The sequence below is a fragment of the Harpia harpyja genome, chromosome 3 (assembly GCF_026419915.1).
Source record: "Harpia harpyja isolate bHarHar1 chromosome 3, bHarHar1 primary haplotype, whole genome shotgun sequence".
NCBI classification, from domain to species: Eukaryota; Metazoa; Chordata; class Aves; order Accipitriformes; family Accipitridae; genus Harpia; species Harpia harpyja.
In genome coordinates this window covers 36,559,494-36,585,936 of record NC_068942.1, presented here as the reverse complement: position 1 = coordinate 36,585,936, position 26,443 = coordinate 36,559,494, and the positions used below count along the sequence as shown (strand labels likewise).

Below are 26,443 nucleotides of genomic sequence, written 5' to 3'. Positions count from 1 at the left end.
CCGCCACTGGCAAAAGCAGCCTCCTAAAAAGAGATGAAGACACAGACAGTAGCAAACATGTCTTATTTTCTCTACATTCCTATCACAAAAAAACCACCAAAAACATTGCAGAGAAATGTTACTATGTCTGATAACTGAAGGTATAGGGTTTTGAAAAATTTAGTTGGAAAGAGAACCTTTTCCCTTCCACTCTAACCCCTGACAATCCTCCTCCTACTACATGAGCATGTAGTTATGCTGAAATAACTGAAGGATGCAGATAACATATCATGAAGAGTCATTTGCACTATAAAGGCAGATAAAACTGGGAAGTGTCATATTATATTGAGTTTAATACTGTACAGCTTTTCCTTCCTACATTAATAGTTTTGCATCAGTAAACTCTCACTGAACTCTTCTACAATTCTAAATTCCCTTCCACCGTGCTATCTCCATTTCCTCAGTTACTCCTGCAGCTGAGGCCATGACTTTCTTCTCCCCCCTCTGCTAGCCTATGGCCTTCTGATTCTGGGAAAAGACAGAATGCATACAGAACACTAAATATTGCAGGCATGCCATTCTTAACAGAGCATGATGCAAAGTGAGACTGATGACTGTTGGGAGAAGTTGTAGGTACACTGTCATGCTGTAAATAAGCAGAGTAAGGATGTAAGCTAGCAAGACAGACTTCACATGATGTAAAGAAATCACCTAATGCTAGCATAAAAAGAAGCTGCAGACCAAATTCACCAATTAGCATGTTTAACAAATGCAAAAGCAGTAGCTTGGAAGCAATGGGCATGAGCAGTGGGTGCACAGCCTTTGGATGCTGGTGTAGCTAAAAATGCCATGTTTAACATAGTACCACATTCTTTGATTTTTAAATTTAAGAATCGCAATCTATACATCTCTGCATAGTTTTGAGAAGAAAAATACATGGAGCTTGGAAAGGAGAGGCAGGTTTCAAAGTGAGCTTGGCATGGCACTATCAGGGTGAGGTACTTCACTTTTCACTTCCTTCAGCCACTCAAGAGACACTAGACAAAGACTTTTCAGGGAAAGATCTGATTTATACAGCAGGCACCAAATCAAACAGTAAAAATATCAAAAAGCCTGTGTCTGGTCAACTATCTTCCAGATCACAGCACAAAAATTCTAGAAATGCCATGATTATTGCAGCAAAGGTAAATGTTATGAACTGCTGCTTTCCTCGCTGGGCTAGTAGTGCAGAAACAGTAGCACAAACCTAAAAGAATAATTGGGTCACATTATTCCCACAGAGCACATTCTCACTTAAGATTTCTCCAGGATCTCCCAGTCAGAGGCACGGCTGACATTTCCTGACACCCCCAACCCCCTAGGGATGTCTGCCTCCAACAGGACAAAAAGCAGTCCTCATTCTCCTTATCTCCCACCTGCCTGCATTCAGTAAGATGTTTTCATTCTACACAAGCACAATTTAACCTCCTCTTACTCCTTTAGCACTGCAGAGCCCAAATACAGTGACTTAGATTCTACTTGTGCAGCACCAACAGATCTTTCAGATGGACTGACACTGTATGATCTCCGTCGCCAGAGATGCTTGAGAGAGAAAGAATCCAGCTTGATTTTCAGATCCCAGGTGGAACTTGCAGGGTGAACAACGGGCATTGCAGGTGCACGCAGGTCTGTGTAGGGGGTAGAAATAAGCGACTGAGTATTTAACTTCAAATGATAACATTGATTTTAGAACTGCTACTGTTTAAGACAGAACCCACTTTCTCTATGCTACTATTAAATGACAATGCAAACGTTTGCCATGATGTGTTTGAGAGCTCTGACAAGCTGTTTGCATGCTTCATAGAATTCTGCTTGTTTTAAAACCCTAGCGGGGCTGACTGTTCTGTTTATACAGATGAACTTTCCCATAAGGCAATGGAGAGAGAGTAAAAGCAACAGACAAATGAACTGTCACAGATCCCTTCCCTTTCATTAATATAATCAGATAAATATCAATACTAACATTTGTGGTAGTCTAAATAAGGCTTGGGATCACTCAAGAATTCTGCCTTTACATGATACACAAGTCAAAGAAAGAAAAAGCTGAATTTTAAACATATAGTAGTATTCAGTTCAGAATCCCATACAATTGGTATAGAGTCTGGCATTTTGCTTCAACTAAAACAAGATTAAATTCTGAGCTAAGCTCAACACCCTTCTCACCAGAGTAAACATCCCCTCTTTACACCTATTAACACTGTAAGTGATGAGCATTCCTTGGAGAAACAAGATAGAGCAGCTTGAGAAGGAGGAAACTAAAATGCTGTTATGATAAAAATGTCTAAAAGGACCTCATGCTATAGCAAATGGAAACAAAATTTAGTAGCCCCTTGCTGGGACTATCAAGTCAGTCATAGCTTGTAGGGTATCACCGAGTGAAAGGTGCATTTAAAAATGCAAAGTATTTCACATCTCTATGTTTTAACACACCATTGTAAAGAAAATGTATGTCACGCTTTTGCTTGGTGTTTGTGTATCAAATCGCTATAGGGAACTCGAAGTGATTGCAGCTGTCAAGTTAGAGTCAGAGACTTAAACTGTGATGTTGATTTAAGCAAGTTATTTAATCTGACCATAAGCTTACTATTAAGAGTTTCAAGCAGAGATTCTCCTTTCAGATCAACCTCTCCTCTTCAGGTCAATTTGCTTAAAGGTCTAAGCTTATTAACTTTGTAAGAACATAAGTGCTGGGGGACAAAGGAAAAGCCATACACGTAAAAGATCAAATACCTTTTCCCCATGTTTTATTTTAAGAGGAAGTAGATGAAATAAAACATGATTTTTGATTTCATGTGGTATAGAGTATTTGTACCACAAGAGGGCACTGAAACCATACTTAAAGTGGATCATTAAGCTATTGCTGTGTACATTACAGAACTAAGTCATAAAGTAAGGAAGTATGCATTGCTTTCACAAACATACACACTCACTACATAAAAGCATTCGGATATCTTGACGGCATGCACATGAATTCATAATGTACTCACACTGCCTCTACTTCCAAAGAGCAGCACAAAGCTTTTTGTAAAACCACCATCCTGCCAAGTGATGAAAGACAGTGAGACTGAAGAAATTTGAAGCTTGAAACAAGTTGTGCTTCATGTTTTGAATACCATCAGTCTATTAATAAAGTTTAAGATTTTGAATTTTGATCTTGTCTAAAAGAATGTGAAGTGCATGAGCTCATAAAAAATTGGAACTGTCAGTCAGCGGTAGATGCTTGCAGTCAGATACAAGTATTTTGAGTACAAGTGACTTCTGCTTGTCCAAGCAGCAACTCTTGTTTACAGAAATAAGGAAAAGTCCTATGCAACAGCAATTAACAAATCAGCACGTTTCAACGGCCACTTGACCATCACACTACAAATATGCTTCTAGTGTATTGTAACCTTTTTAATAAGGCTTGACAACATCTGCATGTTCCCATCAGCTAATGAAGTGCCCACAAGAACAATCCCTTAGACGTTAGTTGGACATTCCTCTACAGGCCTTACCACATGATAAAAGCTAATTGCAATTTTTTAAGCCATAAAAGTCTGCAAAACAAATCCTGGCAATGCACCATTTCAATATCAGACAAAAATAATACTGGCTTTCTCTACTAGCTTTATGAACAGCACAAAGCCAAAGTATCTCATTTCTGCAGCTCTGAGACTTGACCATGTTTTTCACATTAAGTTTTCTACACTTGTTACGCAAGTCGCTTGGTCCTGTTATTTATGGGTCAGATATAGCTGCTTAGGTATCTGTCAAGCAACAAAGTTTCTGCTACTTAACATGCTTCTGGACCTGACTTGCCAGCAACGTAACAGTTGATCATTCAGTAGAAACAACCTTAACACTGCCAAGTCACCTCTAGAAGGACCACCACACGATAATCCTGTAACAACGAAGTCTTCTGACAATTTTCTGTTATTTGGGAATAAGGCAGTATGTGAGCTGTTGGTCCAAGTAGTGGAGGCATATGGAGCACTGCAGCACTGCTGCTGTATAGTATCCATATTGGTTGCAACTGACTGAACCCCTGCATTGCCTAACAAACATGTCATAGATGATATAGTTGTACTGAATTCTGGACACTTCACACACCTCCTTCAGAAGACAAAAACCCACCAAAAACCTTTGCAGATTTAGAAATCCTTTTACAAGGAAAACAAACGTTTATATAAACTTCAATATAGGAGGCAGAAGTTAAATAGAAAAGTGTTGGTTTGAGGTTTTTGATTCCTCTTCTCACATGCATGAAGTGACTTGTGTTTGAAATATAAATTTCTATCTAGAATAGAGGTAAGTTAGGAAAAAAAAAAAAAAAAGTACCAGGCAGCAGTACAGACAGGAGCATATAAGCAAGCATCCAACAAATCAGCATTAGCGTATCACACTTCCAAAGTCCTATGCTAACAGCAAATGTCCCAACATGCTTGACAAAACTCCTATTCCATCTATTTGAAATATACACCAGGCACATACTGTAATCAAAAATCAGACTATAAATTCAGATTTTTGATCCCATATTCCATCCCATGCCAGCATATAACTCCCACTGACCATTTGCTGGATTCTGCCGATGGCTCACGGCAGCAGAGCAAGGAACTCCGTGTCTCACTAGTTAGTTCAGTTCTCGTGAATAGAGGCTTTTGACAGACGAAGCAAAAACACAGCTATCAATCACATGGGCCTACAACCCAAAGCACAGGCAGCCCTACTGCTGTTACTTTCAGAAATAATGAATGAATGCTTATCAAAACAAGGTATTAAACCAGAGACAACATTTGACATTCCAATTTCTTGGTAAATTTTTCAGCATAACATACCCATCTCAAAGGATATAAATAATAATGATGTGCCATCAAGTGCATAACAACAAGAGGACAAACTAAATTCAGTATTAGATGTCCCCAAGCAGCACCACATGATCTGAAAGGCTCTGAAAATCTCCTGAAGTAACAATCCAGTGATACTGGGATTGTCAAGCATACATTTGATCCATGTACTTACAAATGTGCTGCATTAGCTCTATACCTAAAGTCCCATTCAGAAAAGTGTGTGAAAAGTAGTGTTCAGTTTGCGTCTTGTCATCAAAACGTGCCTTCCAGTCTGTCATGGAGCCAAACAAGAGCAGATTATGTTGCTTTATGTATTTTGTAAATCTACATGATATTAACATTTTAACAAATGCTGTAAGTGCAACAGGTAAAATTAAATATTAGCATCTAAATACAGTTTGCATTTTTTAGGTTCTACGTAGTGTTGAATAATTGTATATACTATTGCATTACGTATGTAAGGTCAAAATTCAAACTTACAATCTCTTTTCAATTGTTTTCTTTGGACTGAAGGATGAACAGAAGACTCCCCAAATGTCAGGATACTTGTAAGTGCGAAGTGTGATTTCTGGGTAGGCATTCTTGAAATAATTCTGGTTTTGGAGACTTAACAACACTTTCATACAGCCTGTCAAGGTTCCTCTCGAGTCAGTTGAAGTTTATAGTGGGGAAAAAAAATATTTCCCCAAACCTTATGAAAATCAGATAGGCAAATCTACCTTTCCATTTTTGAATTCTGAGTTTTGACTTAAACCACAAATAATCCTCAAGGTTGAATTAACCAGTATGTTTATTTTACATTCTGCACAAGAATGTACAAAGAACATTTACACTATTTGTCAGGTTCATACTTTCAGGTTTCTTGCACTCAGACAAAAGACGACCTAAAGGATATTATAAATAGAAATGAAAAAGAAAGAAATATTAAGACAGGAAGAGTCCCAGAAAAAGGCAAAAATATAAATATAGGGTAAAATACTTAAATACTGGAATACTGAAATTTAATGAGCAAATTAACATGCTAAGGCATATTCAGCTCTCTTGATTTAGCAGCTTCACAGATTCCTTAACAAACAAACCCAACCCCAACGTACCAGATGAATGTATTCATGCTCACTTTGTTAACCCGTGGCCAAGCTAGCAAAAAAGGAAAGAACACTTTTCTCATAAGCACTTTTGGTATGGGTTTCTCCTCACATTCCAGAAACACAAACTTCCTAAACAGCATATGCAGTAATAGTTGACCTCAAAATGAACATCCTGGATCAGGAATCAATGTAAACAGCAGCCAAGAATCAGCCAAACTAGAGGACTATATTTTTGCGTATTACGACAAGTTTAAGGAAGAAAAGCATACAAAAGAAAACAAAGCTGTAAAAGATCACTTTGGGGTTCACATACAGCCATTGCCCATTACTATCTCAGTTCTGTGTTTATACTTTTGTATTACTTTCTGCTTAACTTCAAAATAGAGTGGCATCATTAAGGTTTGACTGGACAACTTCAACCTTTTGAGTTACAGCCATTTTTGAAGAAGATCTTAATAAAAAGTAAACACACACTGTATTTTCTTTCCAGAACAGTGAAAGTGTCTCTTGTGATGAAATGTGCAAGTTCCACTACTGCTTACGGTATCTGTTGGGATTTTTAAAAGAAGAGTGACTTGATGTTAAGATTCAATGAAAGGTACCAGTGTAAGAGCTGACATTATGGAAGTCTGTAAGAGACCCATCAGCTGGGCCATAATACCACTTACTATACTACATTTAGCTAAACAGCATTCATTTCTCTGCACAGCTGATGTGCTGTCAATCAGAGCAAAAATGCATAGGGCCATAAAAGATAGTATTATTCTAACGGCATACTGGAATTTCAGTCCTGGAATTTCACCTACAATGGCATCATCCATATTTTACCAGGAGATATGTTGGCCTCTAGTCTATGTTTAGACAGCGTAATTCTCGATGCTAAATCAGAGGAGGTTTCTCCATGTCTTTCCACTGGAGAGGGAATTAAAAAAATTATTTCAGAGGAAGTCCTAGCAATACTAAAAATCAAAAGCATTTATCTCATCTGAGGTTTTCATTTAAAAACAAGGGAAAGATTAGATGGAAATATACCTTAGTAACGATTCGAGAGAGAAGGGATTACAAAATATATTCATAAATGTTCTTCAAGATTGCTCATGAGCAGCATATTAGCCATATGCAAGTACAGACAAAACACTTCAATTATTCAGTGGGATTCACTGAAATGAAAGAATCCATCTCCAAAAGCTATTATTGGTGTTTTTTTTTTTTTTATACAAGTAGTCACTAAGGACAATAAAGCAGTCTATCTCAAATATTTTAAAATATTTTTGGGGGAGAGATTGGGTTCAAAGTCATTCTTCTTACAGATTTTTGGAGTGTTAAGAGCAGTGACCACAGACCCCATATAAACAAAATAACGTTGACACAATATAGTCTATTCTGTAGAGACTGAACACTAGAAAATGACATCCAAAGTACTGAACACACTGAAAGAATATGAATTAAAACTAAACTGCTCTTCAGCAAATTCTTCAGCTTTAAGAAAACATATCCATCTGACTGTAAAATTTGAAGGGATGTACAAAGGGGCTGTTGAGTAGCCTAGCAGTAGTAGCTGTGAACTTCCATAAATACTAAATCCAACATTCCTCATTTACCAGTAAGAGATGTCAGTGAGGCTATTAAGGTATTACTAGACACACTCAGGAAGTAATCTGCAGTCAGTGGCAGCCTTCTAGATATTTAATAAGTCATCCTCAAGGACTTCTTAACCGACTGTAACTTTTCCATTAAAAGCAGTGCCTCAACCTTGGTCCTTACAGGGAGAAAGCACTATAAAGCAAAAGGGAGGATCCTTGGAAATAAAGTAGAGTAATCATGAATTTCAGGTGCAACACCCAAGGCAAATAGACCCTATTTCACTTGTGGTCCATCTTTCAGCAGTTGCTTACCACTGCACCCAGAAGAGGTGATGTTGTACAGAAAAGGATAAAACTGCAAGCAGCGGATCATCTTCAGGCTGCTTTCACACTCCAAGCACTTGGTCATCAAATCCAGCGCATGTCGGAAAGCCTGCAGGGCTCCACTAATGTTGTTCAGAGCCAGATACGCATTTCCTAGGCTCAAAAAAGTCAGGGGCTGCAAAGAGAAAAGCAACATGCCCTACCATAAGTATGTTCAGTATGTAAAACTGAAGCCAACTAGGAAAAACCCCTATCAATCCACACCCTCCCAAATTTGGCTGCAAAGAATTTAGAAAACTTCTTAAATAGGGATTGCCTATTCTTAGAATGGAGAACTAACAGCTTGATGCATTGGTGCTAAATGAAAGCTGTTTTGACATAAGGTTGTGTTCAGAATTCCATCTTCCTACGATGAAAAACAGCTATTAAATACACACAAGCTGACATGAAGCATTAAATACTTAGAACCCATCATAAACATAATGCTTACTGCACAGAGTAGCAAAGAACTAAACTGAAATGCTTGAAGACATTTTAGAATGATTAAAAGTCAGCAAAACCACAAAAATATTACTAGTATTCTAGCAGGACAGATGCATTTCATTTGTCAAGGGTGTTCAGGATTTAGCTGAGCAGAACTAGGTTACTGAAAACACCGATGTCACACTAGCTTAGGGGTATACAATTATGTTTGCTTTCAATTCTTTATAAAACAGTATTTTTGTCCACTGCTTTTGGCTAGTCTCCCTAAAATATGGTTTTTTTTTTTTTAAAGTACAAATTATAAACACCTTTTTCACTGGGTAGAATTTAATTAGCACTTTAATACAGGCACATAGTAAAGCATTACATTTTGTTTGTTGACTGAAAAGTCTTTCACTTACACAAAGTAATTTGCTGCAATTAACAGTATAATGCTAGAATAATGACTATAATATTGTAATTTAGCAGTCATTTTTTCCACTGAATTAATTTTACATTCATTATCTGAAAATGTGGAGACTGATCAGTAGCTTAAGATTTTTCAAACTCATCTTAGCTTGTATTATTAAACACCATTCAGAAAAAGGTGCAAGCTGACCAACAGGGTGTTTTTTTTTTTTTTAAAGCTTTTGCTAATATAGCACATCCTTCACTCCCTGTAGTTGTAATTCATTTCAATTTGTATTTACTTCCCATTATATTCCAGGAAAAACTATTCAAGTACAAATTCTCCTGCCAGATTTTTTGATACAATAGGTATTAAAGGACTGAAAATGCCTGAAAAAAACAGCAGCAGGCATTACTGTAACGAGGTAGGACTCAACAATACTTTTGAAGAAAAGCCCTACTCACAGCATGGTCCTAAGGATCCCTAGTCTCCTCCCCTCCAACGCTGTGCTTTCAAGTGTTCTTCTTAAGGCACATCATTCAAGCATAGTTCTTTCTATAGTTCCTTTTTGCACTCTTACTTGCCACCCAAAATGGACTAGATTCTTTTCCAACAATTGCAAAATTGTTCCTGAATGCTATATTGAAAAAGCTTATTCTGTTTTTAGCTTTTTTATGTGCTAGATGACTGGTGGCCCGGCAGGTTTAAGCTCTCTGTTTATCTAATTAGAGGTAGAAGCACAGGAAAAAGTCACTTGAACTTCTTACTGAAGCATCTCAAATGTAAGACAAAAATTACTTGCTAAAGGGGTCACCCACCACCCCCATGCCCCCCCCCCCCCTTCCTTTTTACAATTGTTCTGGCCAGTCCAGTAGTTTAAACAGTTTATACAGAAACTTTCTATGTGACATAGGTGACAACCTACAAAATGTTTATAATATTACCATTCAGAAACACAAAAACTTGTTTTGAATGTATGGTTGGAAGTAATGTCACCAAACAACTAGAACATAGCTTTTTGTCTAGGTATATAGATGCAATCTAAGGACAAATAAAACTACAGATAAAAAGTCAAGTGGCACAGAAAGACGTCTATACAGCCAAAGATCTTGGTGATATACGTGCTACTTTAAGGGTTTTAAAAATCAAGATACGATGCTGACAGCACTACGGATTTCTGTTTTAGGGGAAAATGTTGCCTAAACACCAGGATTAGATTCCTTGGAGCCACTGCTGATAATACAGGCTTTGGGAGGCAAAAAGTGTGTCATCTATTTCAGAAGAGCTTCTGTTCTAGATGTTTATATTCTCAGCAACTGGCATCACCCCCAGTGCAATCAAGAATTTAAATGAAAATTAACATCTGTTGCAAATCACAAGCTGGAAGTTGAACTGCATGCACAGGTAAGTAAGCACGAGTAGGTAACATGTCTTCAGAAAATAATGAAGGAAAAGACGTTCACTGCTGAACAAAACCAAACCCCACCATCTTACCTCAGAGGCATTGATGGCCAAAGCCTTCAGCAGGAGCCTGCTGGCATCCAAATGAAGACCATAATGAATCAAGAGGTTAGCAAGATTGACCAGAGGGATGTCCTGATACTCATGTGGAGCCAAATTAAATGCTTTTTGCAAACAGGTGATAGCAAAGGTGCTATTTCCAACTGCACGCCAGTACAATCCCGCTTCATTAAGCACAAGCCATAGAGGATCTTCTGGCTATAGGAGAGTCAGGGAAAAGGATGAAAACATCCACAAAGCATCATCTCAGGAAGACAGAATTGCCTGCCCTTTGGTAAGAAACAAACAAACAAACCTCACCCTTGCATACTACCTTATTAACTAAATACAAATTACACTTTGCTGTGACAGCTAGCAGATTATTCAATCTGCTCTGCTCTACTCAAATTGACACGATTTACAGTGAACTGTAATTTAGTAGCAGCTGTTGCTCACACTCTACTCATATGACTGCCTTATATCATGACCACAAAATTCCTTAAAATATACAAGTGATCATGGTTAGCTCGCTTCAGGAAGCAGCATTTGTGAGCCACTTCAGAGTCTTAAAATTACATTAATACAGATCTGTGTAGAAATGTTAGATTTTGAAGGTCAGGCAGTTCTGAAATTGTAAATAGATGTGCTTCCAGGTCCTATATCCAACATCAAGATTTCCTGTCAATTTAAGGTTTCAGAGTTGCTTTTTCTTAGTTTTAGTTATCTATTTGTCTTATGAAAGTTGACAAGTGACATACATTAGATACTGTTTAAAGATTATAAAATAGCAAGCAACATGTGAGGGCAGGTGGAAGAATGAAGGAAGTGTCAAATACACCTCGAACATTCCTTCCTCCTCTTTCACCTATAACAGAAAAAACAAACACTCATCCTAGAGGAGAAAGAGCAAAACTTTAATATACTGACAGGTGGACAGAGCTATGTAAAACATCCACTTTCAGATGGAGCAGTTTGAAACGGTTTAGAAACACTTACATTCTAGTTTTCAATATTTTCAGCATTCCGTGTTACCCAATTCTACAGAGTTTAAAGTATAAAAGCAATAACTGAAATTAATGTCCAATCCAACCTACACGTCTGAAGCCCGAATGCATGCATGGGTAGGAAACATGCAGCTAGGATTAAAGAAGCAAAACAGATAAGGATCTTTACAGTAGTATTGTATTAACATAATACAGCTGGCATTACAGTAATACTGTGTTGAAAAAGTTAATCAGTACAAAGATTTTCTTCCAGACTTTAAGAGCAACCTCACACAGTAGGGTTCTACCTATGGTTCAAGATGAACTGGAAGATATCAATAGGATATATTACCTCTTTGTTTGGAGTACGTTACATAATCTATAATTGCAAGTGTATTTATCACCCCTATTTTGCAATGGCACATACACAACATTACTTGCATGTTATTCATGGCAAACTCCTCACTGAATTACACTCCACACACAGGTCTCAATGACCTTTCTTTAACTAATCCTCAGCAAGTTATTAGCACTTTTTCTTTCCCAATACAAAGATACCAACCGTGGCACTCTTGCTCTAGAAAGTTTATCATTAGCAGAACAGGCATGACGCAACAGTGTTCTTACACTAGCAATCTAAATGCCCAAGAAGTTCACACTTTTAGCATGAAGGCAACAGAACACTACAGTTCTGTTTGTGGCCAGCAGGAGCAGGGAGGTGATCGTCCCCCTGTACTGGGCACTGGTGAGGCCGCACCTCGAGCGCTGTGTTCAGTTTTGGGCCCCTCACTGCAGGAAAGACATGGAGGTGCTGGAGCGTGTCCAGAGAAGGGCAACCAAGCTGGTGAAGGCTCGAGAGCACAAGTCCTGTGAGGAGCGGCTGAGGGAACCAGGGTTGTTCAGCCTGGAGAAAAGGAGGCTGAGGGGAGACCTGATCGCTCTCTACAACTACCTGAAAGGAGGTTATAGCAAGGTGGGTGCTGGTCTCTTCTGTCAGGTGGCTGGAAATAGGACGAGAGGAAATGGCCTTAAGTTGCGGCAAGGGAGGTTTAGGTTGGATATTAGGAAAAATTTCTTTACTGAGAGGGTTGTCAGACATTGGAATAGGCTGCCCAGGGAAGCGGTTGAGTCACCATCCTGGAGGTATTCAAAAAGCGCATAGACAAGGTACTCCAGAACATGGTTTAGTGGGCATGGATGATGGTTGGACTCGATGATCTTGAAGGTCTTTTTCAACCTAAACAATTCTATGATTCTACAGCTAAAACCAAAATACCTATGCACTGCAACAGTAAGACATTACACACGTATAGCACTGCTCTCAACAGCATATTAATAGGAACCGACTCCTAATGTTAATTTTTCTTCTGGGTAAGACAGATGCGCGTAGTAAATGGTACTGATTTTAGACTAAAAACAATACATACACACACTGCCTTGACACAACTTGTACAAGACAGTTAATTTGAGAAATATCAGCTTGACACATCAAAAAGAGGCAACCTCTATCTCAATGCTTCCTATCATTTGACTTGTGATGACTCTCAAAGGCCCCACGCAAGATGGAGGTGGCATTCCGCAGGGTGTTACACAGATGTACATTCTTTGCCTCAGAGTGCTAATTATCCTGACAGAAGATTGACAGAGGCTTCGTTTCTTTGGAGGAGGGGGTGGGGGAGAAGACAGGGTAGTGGGGAGGAGGAGGAAGAGCAAAAGGCAGGCATGTAGGGAGGGGTGAAGGATGGAGGAGTAGTTCCAAGCTATTTCTCTCAGTTAAGCAAATGGCTGCCAGGATTAGCTAATATATTGCTGCTCCATGTCCTGCAGTCGTAACAAGAACAAGTAACTACAGGGCTGCTTGGTCCACACTAAGCTAAATTAGATGGATACTTTTCTATATTTTTGTGCTTTATTTGTAAACATGGATTTTTAAGTTACTTTCATCTCAGTTACAGGCAGCAAATAAGCTTATTTCTTGCGCACCACTGACTGACTTCTTCAGAAGTATAGAAACAAGCCTCAAGTAAGAATTCTGAATTTATCTCATGCTACAGTTTTTGACATACCTTTTTCATGGCATGATCTAGAAACGCTCCTATCTTCGCCTGTGTAATAGTTTGATTGTTGATACGAGACTGCAAAACCTGGACAACAAAGATTTCAATTTTTTTTTTTTTAAATGCATGAATTTTACAGTATATATCTACACAGGTCATACAAGTCTCACTTCCCGAAGTCTTCCCTTTAATAAAGCGGAAAAAAAAAAAAAAGAACAATTGCTCTAAACAGATGATGGAACATGTAGTGATTAAAGCAGCCCACCTCCAGAAAGCAATATGCAGGACTAATCTCAGCCTAAAGCTACCAACTTGGCAGAATACAGTAAGTTACTGGAAACCCCAAGAAGATGAATCATGTCAAGTGACTGTTAGAAGTTTTAAAAGAAAGCCATAATTTCAAATAGTAAATTAAATTTCCTATTGTGTGCGCTTTTGGTCAGCATTTGAAAGAAGTCAGACAACAAGTCTTATACTGAGTGACAAGTTCTCCCTTTCTCCAGCCCTATTAGAAAGCACTTACTCCCCCTTTTTGGAAGTACTGATTGGCTTGTGATATCAAGTAATCTTTTAAATATCAGAGTCTTTCATGTTCTGAGTAAGAATTTTAAGGCAATAAAGAGGAGAACTTTAAATCAGAAGAGAACCAACGAGAAAATGTCTCTTACTTGTCTTGCCTGATCATCCGGCATCTTGAATTTCAAATCTAGATTACTGTCTAGTTGCTTGACCAGTATGTTTAGAGATTCATTGTTACGAGCATCAGTAATGGAAGAACAGTCTGGTGCCTGGGTTTCTCCATGCCCGACAGCATCTCTTGGGATATTCAGGATTGGCTGGACTCTAGCACCAAGCAGAACCAAGACAAATTAGTAGCATGTGCTGCATGTCACTGATCCATAAACACAAGCATCAGCTATGTATCAACTGACAAGCCTCATCCTGTAGACTGCCACAAGACATGAGCTGCAAATCAGAAAAGTTCAAGGACCACCCTTCCCTTGAAAAGTTGTTAACAAATAAGGTCTTTACTTTCCATTTTTAAGCAGAGAATACCTGTAAATAATGGACAATGCAGCAGAGATATGACACAGAAGGTTCTTGAATTATGCTAATAAGGATTGTATGAAGTTTAGGACTAGAGAGGTAAGTGAAAAAGAAAATGCTGAAGTTTTTTAAAGTTTGATTTCAAAAACATCAAGAGGTAGCCAGATTATTTGGGAAGAACATTCTAAGTTGAACACTGTTTTTCTTCAAACAAAGCTTCAGGACATTTGTGCATGGGAACCATTGCTTTAACACATGCTCAACACTAGAATTATACTGACTAGGAGAAGAAAGCTTTCTTACTATCACTATTATAATGTTAAGTGAGTAGGATATTATGAAATTGCATTGATCTATGTAAGGTAGCTATTGCAACATAGACACATTTATTTTATCCTATGTAATAACAAATACTACTGACTATTCCACAACTAAGCTGGTTTTCTACGTCTGTCCAAAAGGAATGAGCGAAGGCTTTCCACTCCTAATCCTTTTTTAGTACTTTCTCGTCTCCACAATTTTCTGTTGTAACAACTAAAGCTAAGAGGATGTATGCAATGTACAACAGTTAATTGTGGTTATTAAACAGATACCCACCTCATTCTCTCTCTATAAAGAATACCTTTAAAAAATAAAAGGTTTTTATTTTTTTTAAATATACTCTACAAGACATTCAGACTTGTGCTTAAATCCTCATTCTTTTAGTAATACTGTAGATATTCCACGTATTCACCTTGTACTAACAGTCAGGGAAGAATCACCATGAAATTGGATCTGACTGTTACAGTTACAGCAAAGACGACAATAAAGTCAAACACCCTCCTGTGGAATGGCCAGAGAAAGAGGTCCGAACACATCTGTGCTGTTGATTACTAATTACATCCATCCTCTCCAGAAAGAAGATACACATTAAGACGTTAGTGTGAAAATTTACAAATACAATTTTTAAACATCAACACTTGCCTGAATCCCCTATTTTCTGGAGGCAGGAAATAAGTTGGCAGTTCTTCTGGATCAGGAATTTTGGGGAAAGATTTCATGCATTCTGATCGCCGAGGCCAAAGAATATGCTGTTTGTCCTAAGTGGGAAAGGAATTATTTTTGATTATTTTCTCAATATTTTTAATACTCTAATTAACAAGCTAATAAGAACATAAGGAATAGTCTGGAGGAAAAAAAAGAGCAGAGATCTTTAAAACTATTATTTTTCCATCTTTTCTGGAATATCAGCAGTTCAGTTTTCTATCTTTACTCAGCTGTACTGCTTTATTTGCAGCAGATATTTACAAAGGTAGCTAAGAACAACCCCCTCTGTGCTGTAGTAGAGTTTCAAATGATGGGAAACTGGTACAGAGAAACTACAGAGATGCTTGTATGTTGAAGAAATTCAGAATGCTTCATTCTCCAGTGCTCCCACACATCAAAACTGTAGCCCAAATGGTAAGAAGTTTCACATAAACAAGGACAAGATTCACAACTCTTTGAAAAGGCAAAGCTTAGCCTCTTCACTCACTCTATTGGATTCTACACTCCACACTGAAACAATAGAACGAGCAACAGGGGAAGACTGCAAGGACTGGCTGTGGTCGCTTTGGTTTGCATGAAGATCCAAATTCACAGATGTCATACTAGAAGTTGAAGAGTCTTCACCAAACTAGAAACAACAGAAAAACATTATTTAATAAAGAGATGGTATATTACTGGCTGAATTTCTGTGCATTATTTTTTTTTCCCCACCATTTATGTAGTTAAGCCTCACTGATGAGCTGAAATTTGGGTAGCAGAAAAAAAGTGGAAATTTAAGCCTCTTGATCCACTGACACCATGGAAAAGTAATATTCATGTTGTAAATAAGTCAACAATGAAAACAAGTGCAAATCAACAAGAAAATGCTAGGAGGTACCAAGCAAACATTTCTAATAGACCGCAAACAAAATCAACTTATCTAGACTGCATAGTAACTATGACCTGAACGAGAGCGAAGACTCATGGCTTGCAAAACTATCTTGATAAACCGAATTTATATAATTATAATAAATAGGAAGAACATCCAAGGAGAAAACATAGCATAATTAAAAATAATTATTCCTGTTTCTTAAACTAGTTAAGGGGAAACTCCAGAACACATTCCACATTGCAAAATAAATGAAACCATAATCTTTTTCTGTAGTTCTAGCACAGCAGTGGTGTTGCTTGGGTGGCTGTCATTCTGGATTTTCAGTATTAGTATGTAACTTGCTTCCAAAACTTCTCAATATTCCTGTATCAGATTTCCTTGGTGAACTGTCTAATTCAAGATATACAATCAGCAAACACTCACAAAACTGTACTAAGCTGTTATGTTGGAATATTCTTTCCACTAAAGAATAATTCTTGTTCCATATACCACATGTACATTAGAAAAGAAAACTAACTCCTTAGAAAAGCTTTGCCTCTTCATTAACATTAGCTGCCTAATGCTTTTTCCTATCCTCTTTGAAGGAAATTAAACTGGAAAATTAAACATGTTATGCTCCTGTTAGCATGCCTGAAATGTAGTATATTTATGTGAGAGAAAGCTGTAATTCCTCAAGTGAGGATTCTTGTACTTCCTAGAAAGAAGTACTTGGCTGTTCTATGCAGGTTTAAAAAGAAAAGGAGTCAATATAGAAGGGGCTGGTAACTCACAGGAAACTAAGACTTTGGACTAAAGTAAAGTTTTTCAATTCAAATAATTCTAATAGTTCTCTTTTCTAAGTAAAACAAAGTCTTATACAATAAACCCTCTAAATTTATATAATCCACAGTCGATCTCAGCTTGTATTACTAGCAAAAGAAACTAGCATTAATTACTTTACACTCTGGAAAAGAGACTAAATGATTTCTCACTATAATCACCACACCCAACACGTCCCCCCTTTGTCAAGCCTCAAAAAAATGAAACTATTTTGCTAATAAGGCAAATGGGACGCAACTTAGAGCGGTGGTATCAAGTCACAGACAAACCTGAACATATTCCACATTTTCAAAAATGTCTCCACGGTGGTAACGAACAGGCTGGTCCCACTGGCAGTGCAAGCTATGCTGCTGGTTGCCCAGTCTACAAATCTGATGGTTCCCTGCAGATCACAAAACATTTTTTCTACTATATAAGTGAGCTTTCCAAGGAGACAAAGACAGCATACAGCCAACCCCTCTGCCCCCAGTTCGGTCAATCCTTTTTATTTATTTAATCAGCACAGAGGAAACTCTGTCTTTGAAAGACTTGGAAAAAACCCTCTTCAAGAACATACCACGATCCCTTGTTTTAATAAGCAAAACACAACAGCCGCTCAGGGCCATCTTAATATATAAAGTAGTTATGTCCTGACATTAATCTGAGTATGTGCAATTCTTCATTGCTATAATGAGCATGAACTCTAAAAATTTGTACCTAATTGAGCTTCTTTTGCCATCTGTGTCTCGTGAATGATGTTCCTCAAAATTTGTTCCTCCTGGATGAGCTTGTACTTGTCTAAAACATCTTGTTGCCTAAGGTAATGGTCATGCTGCTTCTGATACTCCTTCAATTCATTTAATGTTCGCTGAAGTGATCTTGAAAATTCAACAGTAGAAAAGATTTACTTTGAATGCTTTTTAAAATCAGCTTTTCCTACAGTGTTGCACATTTTCAACTGGGTTCCTTACTATGAATAATTTTATTGCATAGTCAAAGAAAATAATTATTCTGAAATGTAAATAATTGCTGCAACAGAACAACAAAAGTGAGATTGTATGAATTGCCACTAGGATGCTTCTTTAGTTACCTATGCTGGGCTTCCAATTTTTGCTCAAGTTTTTGCTGACATAGGACAGCATGCTTCCTTTTTACAGCTTGCTCAAACCCTGGTTTGGCCTGTAGAGCATGATCGTAACACAGGACTGAGTGGTTGTACTCTCCAAGCATCTGAAAAATGACCAAGAGAGAGAGTTAGCCATTGTTTGGTGATATTTAATAAAAAATATTCCACTTTTAAAGTCATTAACTCAAATTTTAATTTGTGGTAACAAGCAGCCTATCATTTCTGAAACTCAAGCCACTATATCTGCTAAAGAAAGGCTGCAAGAGAATGGCCCTGGGTTTTATTTCCAAGTGCAGATAAAAAACTTCACTGAAAGATAGACTTTTGGATGAAAATACCTTGACAGAATCTTAAACATTAAGCGTGAAACACATGTGGAACACAAGACACATTGTAAGAGAGTAAAGCATTACAAGTCAAGCCAGAAAGATTAAATAATACTCGGTTTTCTACAAGTCTTGGAAAATAAAGATAGTATTTACTGCGTATATATTTCCCAAAGTGTAATAGCTGGTAAAGAAGTCACTGTAATCCAGAGCTGCATGGACCACAATAGCTGCATCTGCAGAGAAATGAGCCCGGTGCAGGATATTTGCCAAATTTACCAGTGCAATATCTTTATTTTGCCTAAAAGAAGAAAATGAAAAGAAAAAAAGGAAAAACAGACATTAAGAGAAGGTCAGACTGTGTAAGAATCATGCATAAGGATACCTGCATTTGTCAGTCACATATTAAATATATAATTCGATAGAAAAATATCTAAACTATATATATGCCTAGTATAGCACATAAAGACTAAGAACAAATAACATGGATTACTCCTTAGGATACAGTCTTAGGAACTAAAACCTGTTTACTAACTAGGATAACTAGAAAAGCAATCTGAAAAGAAACCTTTATTAGCAATTCTTACCTTGAAGAAAAATGAAGGGCACGCATAGCACATTCTACTACTTGGTATGGCTCATTCTTTATTCGCCAGTAAAAAGAAGCCATATTATAGAGTACCCAGGAAGATGAGTTCTGCAGTAAAAAGAAACACATGAACTGTACTAACTACTAAGACACGAACTAATTAGGGCTTTAATTACTATGGGATGGAATGCTGAGCACCAAACCTGCTCTAAGTTATCCTCTTCCTCTAGAAAGCTGCCATTTGGCAATAGTTGTGAATGTTCAGGAAGAATGAACTAGCACATAAATGTATTAAAGAAACAGCACTGCCTTTCAGATAGGTAGAAATTCAAAATAAGACGAAATGAGAAGTAGCAGTAGTTTAAGCATCAGCAGCTTAGTTGAAGTTCAATGAGAATTCCTGTATTTTGCAGGAAGGCATTTAATAAAAACATACACAATTCAGTACTATTGTTTCTTTGTTCTTTAAGTACCTGCATTTTTGTTTAAAAGCTCTTATTACCTTGACAGAGCAATGAATGTGGCTTTCCAGACCACCCAAATACATGAGTCATTGAAGATGACAGTAAGTGTCTATTTACTGGCTTTGCATGATGCCTTCTCCTACCCCTGCTTGCCTAGCAGAAAATGTTTTTAGTCTGCCTTTTGTAACTGAAATGTAAAGCAAAAATATATGAGCAAAACTAGTACTGGATCTGATTGCATGTACCAGGCATATCTAATCTTGTGAGACCTTTCTAGCACTCTTTGTGCGTACAGTAAGATTACGGTTTCATACCTTCATTAGCCCGTCATAAATACGATGACCTATTTCCTCTATACTTCTTCCCAGCCTCCGTGATAAGTATGTGAAGATTGGATCTTCTTTAGGTAACAAGGGTGCTGAAAGATTAACTCTTTCTTGGACACCCTAAAATAAAAATTGAATATAGGTATTTTCTGACACTTTAACTAAAAGTAGAGAAATATATGCAACAGCATGACTCCCAGGGAAATTTACAGTTCGGTTATTTTACATTCCTATCATTCTTTCATATCAAGATCTTAGGGACTTGACAGGATAATGTCACCTTTGACAGATGAATAATATATATTATTATAGACATGCAAACACTAGAAGCAGCCAAAAGCAGCCTCTGCTTGTGAATGCTATAGGAGTGTCCTGGTTTCAGCTGGGATAGAGTTAACTGTCTTCCTAGTAGCTGGTACAGTGCTATGTTTTGAGTTCAGTATGAGAAGAATGTTGATAACACTGATGTTTTCAGTTGTTGCTAAGTACTCTTTAGACTAAGACAAGGATTTTTCAGCTTCTCATGCCCAGCCAGAAAGAAGGCTGGAGGGGCACAAGGAGTTGGGAGGGGACACAGCCAGGACAGCTGACCCAAACTGGCCAAAGGGGTATTCCATACCATGTCCAGTATATAAACTGGGGGTAGTTGGCCTGGGGGGGAAGCAGATTGCTGCTCGGGAACTAACTGGGCATCAGTCAGCAAGTGATGAGCAATTGCATTGTGCATCACTTGTTTTGTATATTCCAATTCTTTTATTATTATTATTGTCATTTTATTATTATTATTATCATTATTATTTTCTTCCTTTCTGTCCTATTAAACTGTTCTTATCTCAACCCACGAGTTTTACTTTTTTTCCCCCAATTCTCTCCCCCACACCACTGGGTGCGGGGGGGTTGGGGGTGGGGCAGGGAAGTGAGCAAGTGGCTGCATGGTGCTTAGCTGCTGGCTGGGGTTAAACCACAATATACATCCAGACCCAGGAACAGAGCTAAAAAAGTACAGTTCCTATTTTGTCCGTAACAAAATCCTTATTTGTAGATAAAAAGTTATTTTAAAGACTTGTAATAAAATAGTTATCGACACATAAGCACTGAAGCTGCACCTGCGTTAGAAAATTTGCTTATATAATACTGTTGACAAAACCAATTTTGCACCACGCTTCCACTGTAACCTTTCTAAAGCAGATGAACTTTGTACTAGTAAAGAATGATTATCTCATCCTCTGGGTTAGGGCTTGGCATTCAGATACCAAAGAGACAGTCAAGTTTGTCAGGGGCTACCAACAAGCCTGCAAACAATTTCCTGACCCTGATCTTCATATAGTTTAACAACCCTGTTTAGTGCTCTCCAATTTTCAACTGAAACAATTCACAAGTTAGAAGCATTTCCAATGAAAGCTACCATTTTAGTAATGAAACGTCTGTTATGAAAACAAAATACTCCATGTTCCTAAAAATGCCCTCTAAAATGAGGCAAACAATAAAAAAAGAGAAACAGGATCTGTATATCTGATGGAACTGTCCTCCTATAAGCAGGTACTTTAACTGGGGCACAATTGTGGTTTAAAAAAAGTCTGAAGCAGTCTTGAAAGATTACAATACTTTTCAACCTTGACTGAGAACTGTCAGTAAGGGTTTTCTATTCCTCTTCCTGACAGGCAAAAAAAACATACTTGCATTTGCTCGCTTACCCGTAAGTGCTGAAAAGCATGAATACTGTATGGAAGATCTAGAACTTTTGTACAGTCTGGCTGCTGCAGGTCTGGAGGCACTGGAGACTTTGTGTCTATATAGTCTTCAGGGCTGAGGACATAACAACATAACACAGCAGACTCCAGATTAAAATACTGCTAAAGTTCATAAGAGACAGTATTGTAGTTGACAGACATAGTATTCTGATTTGACCATTAAAAAAATCTTGTGTTTGAGTGCATTAGACCATTTCTGATGTCTTCCCAGATTTCAGTTGTATCAGGATGTCATCACTATAGGATAAAGTAAATAAATTTCTGTCTGCTTTAGAGAAAACATCAACATTTGGATAGCCTCCAAAATGTATCAGCATCAACCTAGTGTATCACTACTATGATTAATGATCTATCTGCCAGGCAAATGGCAACACATGCAGATTACAAGACTCTTCAACTGAAACAAACAAACCAACCAACCCCAAGTATTAGTGAGAAGCCTAAATGAAGGTATCTGAGGATAAAATTAATCTTTTCCCACTTCAAGTACTCATCTGATATGTTAAAAAAATATAACTAAAAAACCAAAAGTCAGCCCTGAAGATGAATTACCAATGAAGCTGAATGTCAAGTAGACTGTCCACACATCCTTTACTTGCTAAACGCAGGGGATGAAATATGACCAGAAGGTTCAACAGCTTGGTAATCAACAGAATTTCATTCAAATTTAAGTCAAGACAGTTCCCACTACAAGAAGTGTATCTAACTCAAAACACCCAAAGCACACTCAAGCAAATTCAACCCCCTTCTACATGATGCACTTCATTTTAATTGATGTCTGGTCATATCAGTACAGAGTTACAGCAGTAGAACTGACTGGGAGCCCAGGAATAGAATGGAGAAGTTTCAGGGTAGGGCTAACATGGACAGTTTGGGGGAGACAGCACTTCTGTGTTGTACCCTTTCATAATTAGTGACAGAGGTTGTTTCAATCTTATTCTACACTAACACAAAATAAAACAACTGTCATCTAAAGAACAGTCACTGATACATTTTTCTTTTTACTTGCATTTAGAGGTTTTGTTGATTTTTTTCATTCAGTAAAAATCTTAAAATGTAAAGCATTTTATTACCGGATATCTTTACTTTCTAAGGTGATGTACGTGCCGTCGTATAGATCTAGGTCCCCCAAGGGCACCTTTGCTTTAATGCAGTCTGGATCCTCTTTATTATGCCTTTGTTCCAGCCCTGTGTCTCTGTCCTCATTTTCCTCTATATGAATCTTTTGAGCAACTAACTGTTTCTGTAGGAACAAAAAAAAGGAAACAGAAGAATGTATACTGATGAAAGCAAACTATAGTTGTTAGGAGTTGAACAGTGCAACTTCTTCCTAAAAACAAAGTCCATTTGAAGAAAATCTAAAACACTGTCTTCAAATTCTGGGAATATTTCCCTATATTTTATAACATCCGTAGGACATTTTTTGATTTAGATAGAATATAGATACTTTCATTAGGGATAATATGACTTCAACAGGCCCTTATTTGTCCTGCTGTACCTAAAAAGAGGGCTAATAGCATTACAAATTCATGGTAGGCCATTCAGAAAAAGAAGAAATAGTTGTTAATAGTATTTCAATTTTTCCATATTTGGACCCTTTTCCTCCACTGTAAGAACTCATGGAAATAAAATTAGAGATTACAAACAAGATTAACTTCTTAACCATTCAGGCTGCTACATACAACTGGGGTGGCAGGCTAACACAAGAATTGAGACTAATTTCTATAGATCATCTTATAATGTGCCTTAGGAGCTACCTTTTGCCCCATAAAGCTCAGGGATATTGATTACTATGAGCAGTGAATGGACTAACTATCTGTCCCAGCACAGTAAGCTGTATTTAATTCTCACCTAGATCTGCAAATTGAAAACCCATTAAATATCATAAGGATTTGTATATGTAAAATGAGAAGAAAATCTGCATTTTTAAAGCCATACACATTTGATTACATGCTAAAATGCAATACTAGAGATGTATACAGTAGTAGCAACTTGTATAAGATCTTACAATAGATAACTTCTGCTGAAAGTCATTTGTATGCCACAAATGGTACATTTGTGATTTCCAAACCCACAACCCATGTCCTGAAAATCTTACAACTATTGTTCCATCCATAGCTAAAATGTCCATTACCACAAAAATGAGTATACCTCAATGAGAAAGACTGGCTGAATACAGTCAAACAAGGGGTAGTCCTGCTTTTTTTCCCTCCCTTCCACTTCTCCCATTCACCTGAAGCTACCTCTGGTGCTCATCTAACTTCCCAGTTAGCTAGTTACACTAATTTGACAAAACCAAAGCTGGCACAAGAGAAAGGAGTACGTGGCCAGAAGAAAGGCTGTGAGCTGTTAGGTTGCCCAGCCTGTATTATATTTAAACTTTAGTTTAAGTTATCAGTTCGAAGTTCATTAAAGCCCTTTTCAGAAGGGTGTTCTCAGATCCTTTTTCAATAATAAATGGGCTCGAAGAAAAACACAGGTGACCTGCTCTGTATTCTTCTGGAATATAGCAACAGAATCCAGTACCTAAATGACTTGACTTTAAAAAGTTAGGATTTACGGATAACAACAGGGAATGATGCAACTGGGGACAATGACTACCAGTTGAGCAAACTTGAGGCACAAAATTCTTTAAGTCTGAAGAATTCTTCATCCTTTCACTGAAGCAGAATTATGCCAATAATGACTTCTGTTCCCCATCTAAATCTATCACTAAAAAGCCTGTGAAAAAAATTCTGTATTTTCAGAAATTAGTACTTAACATCATGCTTTACCTCCAGTTCTTTGAGGTAGTTAACTGTTGTTTCTTGTCTCATTAGTATTACCAAATCATGTGGGTTCCTCAAGTTCATTGGTGAATCCACCTGCAAGACATTTCAACAGTCCATCATGTAAGACATTCTCCTAATTAGAGCAATTTTAAAAGGTAAGATGTTCATTCAACTACAGTTTGTCTGTTCAGAGGTTTTCTGTCCACTCAGCATTCATGGTATGTCCATAATTTCAATCTGTACTTCAAACAACATGCATAAGAGGCAAGTAAATTTCTCACAACAAACATTACTAAGAGTATCTACTGCTGAAATACTAGATACCTTAAATTGCAATCGCAATTGTGCAGTCACAAGTCCTGCCAGAAAACCTGCTCCGTGGGCTCCTCTCTCCACAGATCCGCAGGTCCTGCCAGGAGCCTGCTCCAGCGTGGGGTTCCCACGGGGTCACAGCCTCCTTCGGGAAACCACCTGCTCCGGCGTGGGGTCCTCCACGGGCTGCAGGTGGATATCTGCTCCACCGTGGACCTCCATGGACTGCAGGGGGACAGCCTGCCTCACCATGGTCTTCCCCACGGGCTGCAGGGGAATCTCTGCTCCGGCGCCTGGAGCATCTCCTCCCCCTCCTTCTTCACTGACCGTGGTGTCCACAGGGTTGTTTCTCTTACATGTTCTTACTCCTCTCTCCAGCTGCCGTTTTCCCTCTGTCCCAACTTTTTTTCCTTCTTAAAAATGTTATCACAGAGGCGTTACCACTATCGCTGATTGGCTCGGCCTTGGCCGGCGGTGGGTCCGTCTTAGAGCTGGCTTGTATGGGCTCTCTCGAACACAGGGGAAGCTTCCAGCAGCTTCTTACAGAAGCCACCCCTGTAAACCCCCCTGCTACCAAAACCTTGCCACACAAAGCCAATACAACAGGAGTTGGCAGCTCAATGAAGAGCAACATTACAGGTAAGTCACAGACAAGAGTGATTACATGCCAGACCTTTACTGGTCCCTAACTGGGCTCAGTAAGCTATGGCACTTCACAGCTGAAATGCCCCAGCCTTGTCCTCATGTCAAATCAATTCTGCTGCCTGACCGGGTCAGGGAAAGTCACTACAGCTGAGAAAGTGGTGTATGAGCAGCTGAGCTGATCCAAAGGCTCACCACAGCTGAAAGGCTCACCTCCAGGCTTCCAGCCCCGTTCCCTCCAATCTGTCAGTGCGGTATCAGTTAGTCCTGCATGCCAGCTCCGCTGCCCACCAGGCTCTCTTGTGAGCTAACCCAAACCCAGTAGCTGAACAGGATGCAATCCCCTACCAGTTGCTTTATCTGAACTAGTAAATTAAATTAGCTCATGGAGGATTCAATGACTATGAGAACAGAAGCAAGGAAACGGACAGGAGTATGTGCTGAACAGGATGAAAGGACAAAGGGTGACAAGGACAGCAAGGTCTTCCATTTTTAACATAATGACTGTTACGGTAGATGGTCTACACCAAGACGTTCCTGGATCTGCTCAGTTTCCATTCAAGCTTTCAGGATGTGGAACTAGCTACTGCATAAAGATGCAATCACTACCTGTGTCTTAGTGCCAATACCCCTACATGGGCTGCCCACCCCCATGATATCTGTCCAAACTTGGTGACATTACAATTTAATGGAAAAGTTTGCCATATATACATGTGCAGGAGAACCTCTGAGCTCTAGCTCTTCATTTTTTCTCAACTTTCCAAACAACTTGACACATTTCTGGGACTCTCTCTTATTGCAGAGAACTGCATCTCCAGCAGGACCACAGCAAATTTCCTGGTCATTTTAATGTGTTCTGTCAACAGATTAGGCCTTAGGTCATGTTTTCTTGGCTGTGAGTCAGATAAGAAGCTCCAATCTACTTTCTTTGGACTACTAGCTGTGAAGCCTACATTCCTTGCAAGCCTCCCTACTGAGTAAGGATCCTATCCTCTAAGATGAAAACATTTGTTCCTTTTACGCTCCCCCCCCCCCCCCCCAAAACAACCCTAAGGGTGGTTTTGGCTAAATTTCGCTAAGTATTCCTTTCCAAATCAAAAGCTGAACTGCTTCTTTTAGTATGGAGCCATTTTGGCAGGTGGCT

At 38.4% G+C, this 26,443-nt stretch overlaps 1 protein-coding gene across 3 annotated transcripts in view; it reads right to left on the bottom strand.

The window, feature by feature from the left end:
- Positions 1-26,443, bottom strand: part of TTC17 (tetratricopeptide repeat domain 17) — a 62,473-nt gene that overhangs the window by 23,083 nt on the left and 12,947 nt on the right. The window contains exons 2-17 of one of the 3 annotated variants that reach the window (XM_052781915.1): positions 24,349-24,438; positions 22,648-22,817; positions 21,518-21,629; positions 19,812-19,943; positions 19,032-19,141; positions 18,601-18,745; positions 18,083-18,222; positions 17,710-17,870; positions 17,283-17,395; positions 15,811-15,951; positions 15,255-15,376; positions 13,919-14,093; positions 13,260-13,337; positions 10,205-10,429; positions 7,828-8,014; positions 6,761-6,844 (exon numbers count right to left, since the gene is read on the bottom strand). In XM_052781915.1, the coding sequence (XP_052637875.1) occupies positions 6,761-6,844; positions 7,828-8,014; positions 10,205-10,429; positions 13,260-13,337; positions 13,919-14,093; positions 15,255-15,376; positions 15,811-15,951; positions 17,283-17,395; positions 17,710-17,870; positions 18,083-18,222; positions 18,601-18,745; positions 19,032-19,141; positions 19,812-19,943; positions 21,518-21,629; positions 22,648-22,817; positions 24,349-24,438 (2,185 nt within the window). The remainder of the gene's footprint in view (positions 1-6,760; positions 6,845-7,827; positions 8,015-10,204; positions 10,430-13,259; positions 13,338-13,918; positions 14,094-15,254; positions 15,377-15,810; positions 15,952-17,282; positions 17,396-17,709; positions 17,871-18,082; positions 18,223-18,600; positions 18,746-19,031; positions 19,142-19,811; positions 19,944-21,517; positions 21,630-22,647; positions 22,818-24,348; positions 24,439-26,443) is intronic. The other 2 variants (XM_052781916.1, XM_052781917.1) reach the window with 2 other exon arrangements.